General features: G+C 37.0%; 1 protein-coding gene across 3 annotated transcripts in view; it reads right to left on the bottom strand.

The window, feature by feature from the left end:
• Positions 1-9,632, bottom strand: part of LOC122799403 (zinc finger protein 271-like) — a 405,050-nt gene extending 395,418 nt beyond the window's left edge. For 2 of the 3 annotated variants that reach the window (XM_044068426.1, XM_044068424.1), the window contains exon 1: positions 8,928-9,622. Coding sequence is in view for 2 of the 3 variants with exons in the window: in XM_044068424.1 (XP_043924359.1) it covers positions 8,928-9,026 (99 nt within the window). In the remaining variant the exon portion in view is untranslated. Of the gene's footprint in view, positions 1-8,927 lie in introns of all 3 variants that reach the window. The other variant, XM_044068427.1, reaches the window with a different exon arrangement.
• Positions 9,633-12,897: the final 3,265 nt, after the last annotated feature.

Below are 12,897 nucleotides of genomic sequence, written 5' to 3'. Positions count from 1 at the left end.
AGTCTGTGGAACCTTTTCTTCCATTATTCTGGCGAATAATTATTATTATATATTAATCTAATGGAAAGGGACTGATTGCCAGAATGTCATTAGCATGTGTTTGTGCTTATTAAATGCTCCGCTTTTAATTCTATGGATTTGCCGTTACATTAGCATTGCGTGTCAATCACGGCACACTGCTGTTAATCCCGCCCTCCCGCATGTCAATCATGATGGGCACGCCCATACCTGCGCGAACTCGGTGGTGGGTTAATACACTTCAATTTCGCCGGGACTTATTCTAGCACTGAAAATAGAAACATTTGTATATTTTACAGACTTTTGAATGTCTAAAAAAAGCATTTTTCTCATCTTTCACCCTGATAGAATGTAAATTGTTCCTTTTCCTCTTTTCTCTAAACTTCATGTGGTCATCTGAAAAAGTGTTATGTCCAGGAGAGTAAAATGGAAGTTCAAAAAATCCCCCGTGGTGTTCTCACTCGATTTACCACTCAGTTTAACAAAGGAAAAGAGACTGATTACAGAAAGGATGCCTATTGGAGACAGGACCACTGTTTGCTTTTTAGATATGTCAGTTGACAGTTGTGCGATTCGTGAATCATTAGTGCAAACTGGAAGATACTGGAAGGCAATGTTCATTTATTTAGGATTATTGGCAGTTCTCCACTATTTGTATATACTAAAACAAATAGTTTTAAACTTATGTTACAAAATGACATGACAATACTAGGGTAGTGCCAACACTAATGAATAAAAATAAGCTAACCTATAAATGCTGTTTTTGATCAGTGTGTAGGTTTATTTTAGAAGGACCTTATATTTCATTGAATCATATTCAACATACAACTGCAATTCCTGGGAGATTTACTTCTAAGTCAAAGGGACTGGTTCCTCCTAGGCCCCTGCTTGTAAATGTTTCACTCCCAAATCCCTGGTTAAACTTGTAAAGGGTATCAGAACCTGTCAGAGATTTGGGATGCATGGCTAGGCTTAAAAAGGCCCTTGTGATCATTACCCAAGTAAACCCCTATGAACTAGTACATATTTGCTTATGTTCAAGCTGCAATGCCTTTTATGTGGGGGTGACTACAAGGAGTTTAGAATATAAATGTTTTATTCTTTTCTCTATCAGGGTGAAAGATGAGAAAAGTGCTTTATTTAAACATTCAAAAGTCTGCAAAAATATATAAAAGGTTTCTATTTTCAATACTAGAACAAGTCTCACTGGACTTAAGAGGTGGCAACTATAAAAACAGGGTGGAAAAGAGATAAATACCCTGGTTTAAATGATATGGAAAATAAAATGTTTTTGAGAGATAGAAGACTAAAGATTTTAAAGTGATGTTATTTATTATTTCTTATATTTTAATGTAATACAACCTTTTTGGGGCATTAATTAAAAGTTTTATTTAAGCACTTTTTGCTGATTGTTAAATTGTTTAATTGGTTCTTATTTCTTTTGGGTGGTTTAAATTTATATAAGGCTGTATTTTCTGGAAATAAAACTGTTTCTGAAGAAGTCCTGTGGACGAAAGCTGTTAGTAAATAAGTTTTCTGCTAATTCCGGAGTGTTTCAGCTGTGCCTTTTCGGTGTTCTCTTGCTTTTTGGTTTTATTATACCACTGTTAGTTTGGTCTTATTTTTGGTGTTCCAGAATAGAGTTCTTTTTATCAGACTTTCCCTGTACATTAAGTCACCTTTATGGATGTCAAAGCTAAGGGGATTGCTGTTTCTCCAAGCTCATTTTCTAATTAGTACTAACTGTAATGTTTACGCAGTCCAACAGTAAGTAAATAACTGCCAGCCTGTTAAATTAACATTATGGCCAAAATGTGTGTGTGTGTGTGTGTGTGTGTGTGTGTGTGTGTGTGTGTGTGTATATATATATATATATATATATATATATATATTACTATTTTGTCAAACTGTTAATTTAACTGGTTGGTAAATAGCCAATTACATAATAATTATAATGCTGTCATTACTGTTAACTACAATTAGCAGGCTACTCACCACTAGTAATTACATGTTAACTGCGTATCTAATTAATACAAGACAACAGGAGGTGGGTTAAAACACTTCTACATTCTGGGGATGAGTTTAATGACATTTTAAATTGTACTTGTAAAAGAAAACTTTATTTTGCAACAAGAATATTTTCATACGCATACATAAAAATAAATAAGCATGCTTTTTCTTGAAAAACAAAGGTTTGCAAAAAAAATGCCTGTGATCCTTAGCAGTGTTTGCTCATTCCAAAACTGGAATACTGCCTCCTTCCTTTAGTGCTACATTCCGGTTACAACTCAAACAGACTCCAACTGGTACTAAACAAAACATGTACATTTGCTTGACTGGCGCTGCTTGCACCCACCACTGTGATCTACTCACTGGATTACACTGGTTACCCATTCAGAACAAGGCCATATATGTTTTCAGCTCACTCCTATTTAAGATTTTAGTACCATGGCAGTACTCCCCAACAATAGCCAAACTAACTATTACATTCCAATGCTACTCCCTCAGGCAGCAAAAAGACAATACTCTCTTCCTTATCAGTCACAAATTCAAATCAAACACTGGAGAAAAATTCCTCATTCATCTGGGGCCAGCTACCTGGAATTATCTACCCACAGATAGGAGAGCAGACGATGAACTAACTACAATTAGGGCTCAACTAAGGGTACATCTAAGAAGTGGAATGTGTATGTTTCAGAGACAACGGTTAATGGTAACCGAATGGAAAATCAACTTCAAACTCTACCTATCAGACAATGTTTAAATGCTGTAAATATTCATTGCAAATATTATGCTGATATAACAAGAGTGATACTGTAAACATACATGAGACATATTATTACATTTAGTCTAATCACTATATTCTTCACTTAAATCATTGTAACCTTCCTAAGCAGCGTGTAATTACACTGTATTCTTCTAATTTAATGAAGTATACTCATAAATGATCCAGAGTTGTGGCTGAAAAGCCCACCCATCTGGTAACTAAATAATAAATAAACAAACAGACAACTGAGGAACAGGATAAAAAAGATGAACAGATCTGCATCTTATACTAAAATTACCTGAACAGCGCCAACATAAAAACAATATTTCAGTATTATTACAAAAAGTATATGAAATCAAAACTTGTGTCACTCAAGGGAAAGAGAGACAGGCTAAATGTAGTATGCGCCAATTATGAAATTCAGTAAACATGCCATTCTATGCAATCTCGTTTCTAACAAACACTGTCTTGACTTCAAACAAGCCATTTGGATGAAGCTTATCTGCAATGCAAAGTAGGATATAGTCAATACAGCATTTGTTACTTCTATCTCACCCAATATATGACAGCTGTGATTGTAGTAAATATGTGCCAATATGCCTGTTTAGGGTCACTTATACGTAAATAAATGCAATGTCATTGCATTTAAACAAATTAATAAACTGACAATGGTAAAGCAAATGCTTTAATACAAATAAATACAGTACATATTGTAGCTGCACATTGTAAAAATGAGATGCATATCAGAAACTTTCAATTCTATTAAAGTATAACTGCAGGGGGAGGGGGGTTCACCTCCCTGCACCCCTGACCAGAGGGAAAGATTGTTACTTGTACTGGACTCACCCTGTGCCTATGTATGAATAAGTATCATTACAGTGACTTAACACAGTTATCTCAAATCGTATTCCCCCTATTCTAATGTTCAAAAATTTCAGTTAGTATGCATAACTTGCTGGGGGGGAGATGAATGTTACATCTACTAGCTTTTATTGATAGTTATAATAATAGTAAATGTATTCTCATTACACACTGTCCAGGGTTACATGTAAGTAAATAAAAGCACCAAAGTACTTTTAAACAAATAAACAGATAAATGGTGGTGTTGATGTTTTTAAATGGCCTCCCTGGTCAATGGCCAGCAGGTTGGGTTCTAACTGGCCAAAATTCCTTTTATGTCAAATCCTTGATTACTGGGCACTGTGGGATCACTGTAGAAGACCACTGTGCAATAAACTAGGAAGTTTCTCCTTTCCTCACTGCTGTGTGACTAAGCAGTTTGCATGTAATAAGGCGAGGTAAGTCGTGGAGCTTGTCTTCACATTAGTGCACACAGAGGCATTCCCCATATAAAAATACTTATTTCAAATGATACAGATATCCTATTGGTAAACTGAGTTATTGATCAGTTGTGATCAATCAAATGAGTTTCATGCAAGAGTGCATTAAATGTTCAAACAAAGAACCCTTTTAAAATCAAACTGTATCATGCATTGTAAATCCAAACATTAAAATTGAGATCAGACATTTACATTAATGCCATTAAAGTGTTTCTGCACTTCCTGGACAGGGGGGCAGTTACTTACATATACTAAGTGCAAGTCTTTTGTATGTCAGGGAATGGGAAATGTTAGCCGAGGTAGCATGGCTAAAGTAACATAATGAGGTTTATTTGAACACAGTATATGTTTTTGACATTAGAAGTGACAACTGCCCTACATGTTGCAATTATGAAGGCTACTATTTTTCAATGAAACTGCCCAAACACATGCTACAATAAAACTGCAATACCATGTGTGTTTCTTCTATTCTGTTGTCACGTATTTACTATGTCTGTCCAAAATTATCATTTCTATGACACTATATAATGCTGAACATTTACCATTTTAATACCACTTTATAAATAACAACTTTACTACTGTTTTATGAACCATTTCTAGAGCTATCAAACTAACTCTAACAAATTTTCAGTGCCTACTGCTACTCAAATACAATGAAAACTGTCTTCACAGAGCTGAATGACTACAATACTCAAGTATATCATCATGATACAAGCAAGGGCAAAAAGAAAACTGCACAGTTACATTTGCACGAGTCAGCAATATATTTATATAGCAAGTCACTAGACCTGCCAGTAGCCCGTACACATATGAAATGGTATAAAGTCATCCATTACTACAGTACTCTGCATTTTAAAAGCACCCCATGCACATCTCCTCAATGTTTCAATCACCATGCCTAAGCAACTGACTAGGTTACCATCTTTAAAAATCTCAGTTACTAACAAAGGCTCTCTGCTCAGATACTACTATATATAAACTGCTGGTGTTAAATTTTATCTCAGCATTCTCTACTGTGGCAAGCAGTGCATTACCCATGGAAGAATAGATTGGGCTGTATGAGGAAAGATGTAGCTAACTATGGGACTCTAAATTATGACTTAGTAGACAAAATGTTCTTCCAAAGAGTTCAGCTGTCAAACTATTTCAGCACAGTTTGGTACTGTGGTGGCAGTGACTTTGTAGCAGATAACTAGAAGCTATGCACAACAGCACAACTATAAATTATGTAAAAAAAATGAAAACAGCGTGCCACTTCTGAGGTAAAATTAAAGGTGTGTTAAAACACAGTGAAAACATGCAATACACCTTACAAAGTGAATTACCATAAAGTTGCTGCACTTTACATTTGCAGCACAGATCCTTACCTTTCTTAAATATTTTAGGAATAGGGTTAAAGATGGAGGTAAAATTTTTACACTAAAGGTTAGACAAACTTTTAGGATTATGGTAATAGCTTTTGGGTTACGATTAAGAAAAGAATTTATGGTATTAATTACTCACAGTAATCACTGTGAGTAATTAAAAAATGACAACAGCGTGCCACTTCTGAGGTAAAAATTAAAGGTGTGTTAAAACACAGTGAAAACATGCAATACACCTTACAAAGTGAATTACCATAAAGTTGCTGCACTTTACATTTGCAGCAAAGATTCTTATCCTTCTTAAATATTTTTATGCAAATCCATTGCTTACACTATCTCTATTCTCATCAATAGAACCATCACTGAAGGACATATCCCTAAACTATGGAAAGTCTCCCATATTATTCCCCTTCATAAGGGTGGAAATTCCACTGAACTCTCCAACTATCGTCCCATAGCCCTACTTTCTCCCTTATCAAAGATTATGGAAAGATGCATCCACAGGCAACTGCTAGACCACCTTCTCCAAAATAACCTGCTTTCCAACTCCCAACATGGTTTCAGACCTTCCCATAGCACTACTACTGCTTTCCTTTCCTTTATGGACAGCAACAACAAAAACCGTAATCTTAACATGCTTTCCTCTGCACTGTTCATAGACCTGTCCAAGGCTTTTGACATGGTAAATCACCATATACTCATAAATATTCTCAAATCTCTGTCACTTGACATACTAGCTATAAAATGTTTCCAGTCCTACTTAAATAACAGACATCAAGCTGTGCTCTGGAACACCATTCTTTCTACCCATCTACCTATTAACATTGGTGTCCCTCAAGGGTCCATACTGGGCCCTCTCCTGTTTTCTATATTCATCAATGACCTTCACCAAGTAGTTCCCCAAGCTACATGTATACAATAAGCAGATGACTCTACACTTATATGCTCAGCCACATCTGTATCTGAACTTCACTCCCTTACACAACACGTGTTTAACTCTGTAGAACAATGGTTTACACAACACTGTTTCCTACTAAACCCTAGAAAAACTAAACCCCTCCTTTTTACACCTACTTGTAAATCTCCCCCAACAGACTTCACTGTAACATCCAATAATGGTACTCTTATATCCCAAGATCCTACTACCAAACTGCTAGGTATCACCATCGACAGCAACCTTAACTTTGACACCCATATCAACAACACTATGAAAACTATTAATAAAAAATAGGCTCTCTTTACAGGATCAAACCCTTCCTCACTCCTGCAACTAGAATAACTATTGCCCACACCCATCTAATCTCTACCCTTCTTTATGCCTCACCCATATTTACTAATCTGTCAAAAAATAACCTTAAGAAAGTAGAAAACTCCTACAATAACATAGCCAGGTTCGCCACAGGTAACCCTTTCAGAACCCACCACTGTATTAATCTAAAGCATCTAGGGTGACTTGAATTACAGCAGCAGCTGAAATTTAATCAACTGGCCATCACCCATAAAATACTTTATCAACCTGCCAAGACGCCCATCCTATCTACCCTTACTCACCCGTACTATAACCTGAAGTCCCTAAGATCTTCACAAAAACTTCTTGTAAATATCAATAAATCAAACAATAGGGCTGGAGACTCTCTCTTCTCTAATACTGTTGGAAAAACCTGGAACCTGCTTCCCTCCAAACTTTCCACACTTCCCTCTATAACTCTCTTTAAAAATAAACTTAAGCTCTTCCTCAAAACACATAGGATGTGCCCCTGTACTAAACCTGACTGACCAACTAGCTCTTGCTACTTGATTCAACCTTACCTTCTCGTCTCTGCAATAATTTCATCTTAACAACTACTAATCTACTTCTCCATCATAGTCTTACTTCTTACTGTATTCTCAAAAAAGTGACATGTTTTACTACTGGATGTATTACTTAACTGCTACTTCTTTCTTTTTATCTAACTTTCTTATCTACATTTATACTGTACATTTTAGCTATTCTTTCTGTATGTTTAATTGTAACTGCATTAGTATTTGTACTAAGTCTAGTCGAATATTTTGCATTTTTATACTTTATTAATGTGTGACCGCTTAATTTTTTTTTCCTTTACTGTGAATGTATTTGCATTATAAATATGTACTTTTGTAGATGTGATATTAATTTGAATTGCTTGGAGCTTATCTCCCCGTGCCTCTACTGAAAATGGACATATATCCAGCTAGACTAGCCCGGTCAACAAATGTAAAATAAATAAATAAACTGTAACTTGTATACACGTTTCAGAAAATAATATATACAATGGAGTTATGCCCAATCGCTAATGCTCAGTTTTGTTAATTGAAAAGACACACTAAACACAGCCCACGTTAAGAGGTGATTCTGCAGTAGTGATCTGGTTAAACTTACAGAATAAGCAAGAGAAGGTTATAGTAAGAAAATCCAAATTAGTATGACATTACCCATTCACAACTCATTGTTTATGGTTGTGAATGGGCCACTAACACCACCACCTATTAATTCGCTGGGTCTGACAGCTCATAGGTTCGTACTAGGCTATCTGCCCTAGGGCATTTATAAGCCTAGCCAGAGTGTGTTTGGCTTTCGCCACCCATTTTAAATGAATTTTGCTATGCCCTTTTTCGAGGTTAGTATACTGTGCCTCTGTCTAACAGTGACACAGAAGTGATACCCGGCGTAAACCTACAATCGCCCATCCACTCATCAAGATTCCTCTTGAAGAGAGTCAATGAGGGACTCTGCCTAACCTGGACTGGGATTTTATTCCAGAGTGAAGGGAGCCTCTGGCTGTATACATTTATTCTTCTTAGTCATGACTCAAATCAAGTGGCTATAATATTTCAGTTAAATGAGGAATCTTAGTGCTTTACAAGTTACAAAATCCATGCTCATTATCCTTTTATTACACTCTGTCATCATTCAGACTGACTAGAGCGTGACAAGTGCTATTCACACATTAGCTCTCTCACTGAAATCCTGATAGTACCACATAATCACCTATTTTTTCAGTGTTTCTGTCATCTGTAAAACAAAATAACTTCCCCTACAGCCTTCCCCCCATTCAAGTCCTAACACCTTTATTTTGCACGAAAATTTAAACATGAAAATAAACGCCCATGAAAAATATATTATCTGCATGGTTTGTAATAGCTTCAACCCCCTTCCACAGCATCATCATCTTCACATAACGCTCTTCGCTGCAACTATATTCTTGTATATGTCATACACATCATACGGTACATTTTATGCCACTAACATAAGCCTCTGAAAATGATTATCTGAATCAGTCAATAATTAATTGAACAGCGTCAGTCCTAAGTGGATGACACTCTGTGCCCCTTAAAACTTTATATCAATAATAAGCGACACCGATGTGGTTTAGGGTAACCTGCATATTTATTCCTAGAGGACCGCGTCTCTTAACTCACCTGCATCCCTTCAATTCCAGCATTTAAATTATATTCACTTAATGCTACCTCCATTAACAACAGACATGAAAAAGTCCTAGCCCCGTGAACTACGAGCATTCAAACGAAATCCATGCAAATAGCAGAATATATATAGGAAAACAAATTCTTCCTCTTCAGAATATCTTTTTAGGACAGACAATACTCTCCCTGCTATATTGTGCTGCAGCATTTAATGTCCCCACAGAAACATGTCGCAAACACGGTAAACTGCTGAAAATATTTCTGTCTGCAACACGGAGACTTTGGTCGGTGAAGTATGAATGCAGTAGCATTGCGTGGAAATTGTTGTTGATGTCTTGTATTGGTGGGAGAGAGGTTTTGCTGTTGAGCTCGACTGAATTTGTTTTAGAAGAGGCGATCATTTCAAACTGACAATAGCTGAAACAGAATCGTCTCCCAAGATAGATGGCTGAGATGTCTTATTTTTCCCTGCAACTGTTTGAGGGTGTACATTTCTCGATTATTCACTTAATCCATTTTACATTCGCGATTAAGCCAGATATCTCGACACTCATTTGGCGCAAAGACATACCTCTAAATTGTCCTTGATCTGCCCTTGTTTTTTCCTTCATATTAAGATACATTTATTTTGAATTGGTTAACTGAGCAGGGGCACTGATCCCACTGGACCCATTTCAATCTCAGCTTGGGGAAAATGCAATAGTTGAATGACATTATACAGAGTGAATGACAAAATGCAATGCATACGTATATTATATACAAAGTGAATACCATGGTTTGAAAGAATAAAGGTAACATAGATGCATTATATACAGAATGACTGAAAAAATATAATACATGCGATATGCAGAGAGAGTGGAAACTTGGCATGCTGAAAGAATCAAAAACTGAGTCAGAGCAAGGTATGTATATGGAAAAAGTATAGCAGTTGCAAAGCATTGTCAGACCCCACTCTGATGGATCCCCTGCATATCCGCAAAACCAACAGCACTAGAATCACCTGTTCTTAAGACTTAAACCTTGTCTGTGATATAAATAGGACCTGCTGGTGAACAAGTATATATCCCAGGGACTTTCCCTTCTCTGGAACAGTCTCCCCATCCATGTGAAGCAGAGTTCCTCCCTTACCCAATTCAAGTGTGACATGGACTTTGGATGGGAACAGGAAATTCATCAGTAATGGACACAAGCAGCCTGTAAACTGTTCATCTCCCAGGCCCCTGCTTATAAATGTTTAATTTCCTAAACTCCTGTTTACACTTATGGAGGGTACCAGAACTTTTCAGACATTTGGGATACGTGGCTAGGCTTAAAAAGGCCCTTGTGGTCATTAGCCTAGTACACACCTATGAACCAGTAGGAAGTATAACAATTTAAAATAAAAATCACACATATTGTCTAAAAGAGAGTTAAAATAAACTAGTTATCACTCAGTCTTTTACCAGAAGGAATAACAGCAAAAAACAAATCTAGTACTGTGCCAAAGTCCAACCAGGCAAAATGATAATCCAAAGAACAAAAATGAGGTGGAACACTGCTATTCTTAAAACTTTTATTACTAAAAGTACAGGATGAGCGCTTTCGGGATAAACCCTTCATCAGATATGGTTCAAACATTTACCAAACAATTTATAAAAAGCAGTAACCAATGACAATCAATAGAAAACCCGCCTATTTTGTAAAACAGGTTTAATAGGTATTACTTCATTTAATCCAGGCTTCCTATTGGCCATTAAATCAACAATCCATCTGGTTTCTGCCAATTCGGTTTGGAGCCTAATATCACCCCCTCTACTATTAAGTCTAACATTAACAATAGCCCGGAATTTAAAACTGTGTGTTGGGAAATCTTTCACATGCCTACATAGTGCATTTCTTTCATCACCGTTTCTGATGCTTGAAAGATGCTGCAAAATCCACACCTTAAACATGTTATTTGTCTTCCCTACATAAAAACACGGGCATTGGCAGCATTCAGCTATGTAGACAATATCTGTAGTGCGGCAAGTAGCCTTTCCTTTGAAAAAGAAAAATTTATTGGTGACTGGGTGTCTAAAGTGTGTGTCTTTATTAATATTGGGACAGGCTTTACAAACTCCACATAAAATTCCAGTTTTAAATTCCGGGCTATTGTTAATGTTAGACTTAATAGTAGAGGGGGTGATATTAGGCTCCAAACCGAATTGGCAGAAACCAGATGGATTGTTGATTTAATGGCCAATAGGAAGCCTGGATTAAATGAAGTAATACCTATTAAACCTGTTTTACAAAATAGGCGGGTTTTCTATTGATTGTCATTGGTTACTGCTTTTTATAAATTGTTTGGTAAATGTTTGAACCATATCTGATGAAGGGTTTATCCCGAAGGCGCTCATCCTGTACTTTTAGTAATAAAAGTTTTAAGAATAGCAGTGTTCCACCTCGTTTTTGTTCTTTGGATTATCATTTTGCCTGGTTGGACTTTGGCACAGTACTAGATTTGTTTTTTGCAGTTCTTCAGTGTTTTCATAGTGCTGTGCATGCTATGGAATCGAATACTACTGCTGAACGGAGTTCGCTCTCTGTTTGTAGAGGGCGAGATAGTGATAACAGTATATGGAATTCCAAGAGATATTTTAATAAGGACAATCCACTGTTGAACCTGGGCTTCGCAGTACAGAAGGCAGGCTCGAAGGAGTGTATGAAGCCGGTTGCGATGGACAGAAATTTTGAAGAAATGGTACGTGACCTGAATTTTAAAGTGAGTAAACTACAACGGCTTCAATGGCAATCTCACCATTTAGAAGCTTGTATTGACTATGGAATAGTTCCGAGGGGTATGAGAATCCTGTGCATGCCTGCACAGGGTGATCGCTACCCGGAACTTTTGGCGAAATGGCAGTCATTAAATATTTGCACCAGCTTTAAATACATGGAACTCCTTAACGAGTTCTTTGCTCCAGATCTAGAGGGACTGAAAAAGGAAGTAACTGTTTTACAAAGTAAATTAGAGCTGGAGTTTACCGATGCAAAGTGTGTTGAACGTTTAGAAGCACTGTATGTTTCTTTTGCTGAGAACGACAATCGAATAAGAAAACAAAAGATGGGTAAACTACAAAGGGATTTTGAAGATTTCTCAAATGGTAACATCTTTGTATGGCCGAGATTGACTGATTCCAAATCCGCTGGCTATACTGGGAAGAGATTGGCTGAACGCCCATCAGAAGGGAGGAGCCATAGAGGTAGCGTGAACACCATGACGTCTGCTACTAGCACCAATTCGTTTCCCACGCCAGTTCAACAACAAGAGAATTTGCTTACTAAGGAGAGTGGAATAGGAACGAATTTAGAGATATTAACGGCTACAGAAGGTTGCTCTGTGCATGCGGGCGTTGATATTGTTGCTGGCAATCGAACAGTTACAGATGGCTGCTCTATACGAGAGGGTGCTGACTCGACGGAAGAAAATCTTTTGGTTACTGATTCAGTGTTACCTGACCGTATACGCACAGGTGAGGCTTCTGGGCCCACTACATCAAGGGATATTAGCATGGGAGCACGACCCAAAACTCAAATGGAAAAGCGGAATTTTTTGGATATGTTACCCGCTCCTGTGAAAAAGAAAGGGACCTGGAAAAGGTCGCTGAGCGAGGACAGAGAGGTAGACAAAAGAAGAAGGACTTTGAACTGACTATTGATGATGATACTGGTATTGTTTTTAACTTATCATCTTATGTTTTGAATGAAGATGAATTGGTAGTTCTAAACAAAGGGTTGACTTTTGTTCCTAGTAAATGTGGCACATATAATGAAACGATAATGGATGTTATGTTGTATTGTCGTAACGTTGCCCTGAAATTACTTTTTGGCAATAATAACATGAATGATATTTCACTTAGGAAACCTAGTGGATTTATTCCACTTTTAACACCAGCACTTAATTTATTTGTTAATGCCTGTGAGCAAGACCTTATTAAATATTATCAAG

This window comes from Protopterus annectens, chromosome 4.part0, assembly GCF_019279795.1.
Source record: "Protopterus annectens isolate FY-2018-M chromosome 4.part0, PAN1.0, whole genome shotgun sequence".
NCBI classification, from domain to species: domain Eukaryota; kingdom Metazoa; phylum Chordata; order Ceratodontiformes; family Protopteridae; genus Protopterus; species Protopterus annectens.
This window is presented reverse-complemented; position numbering and strand designations above follow the sequence as displayed.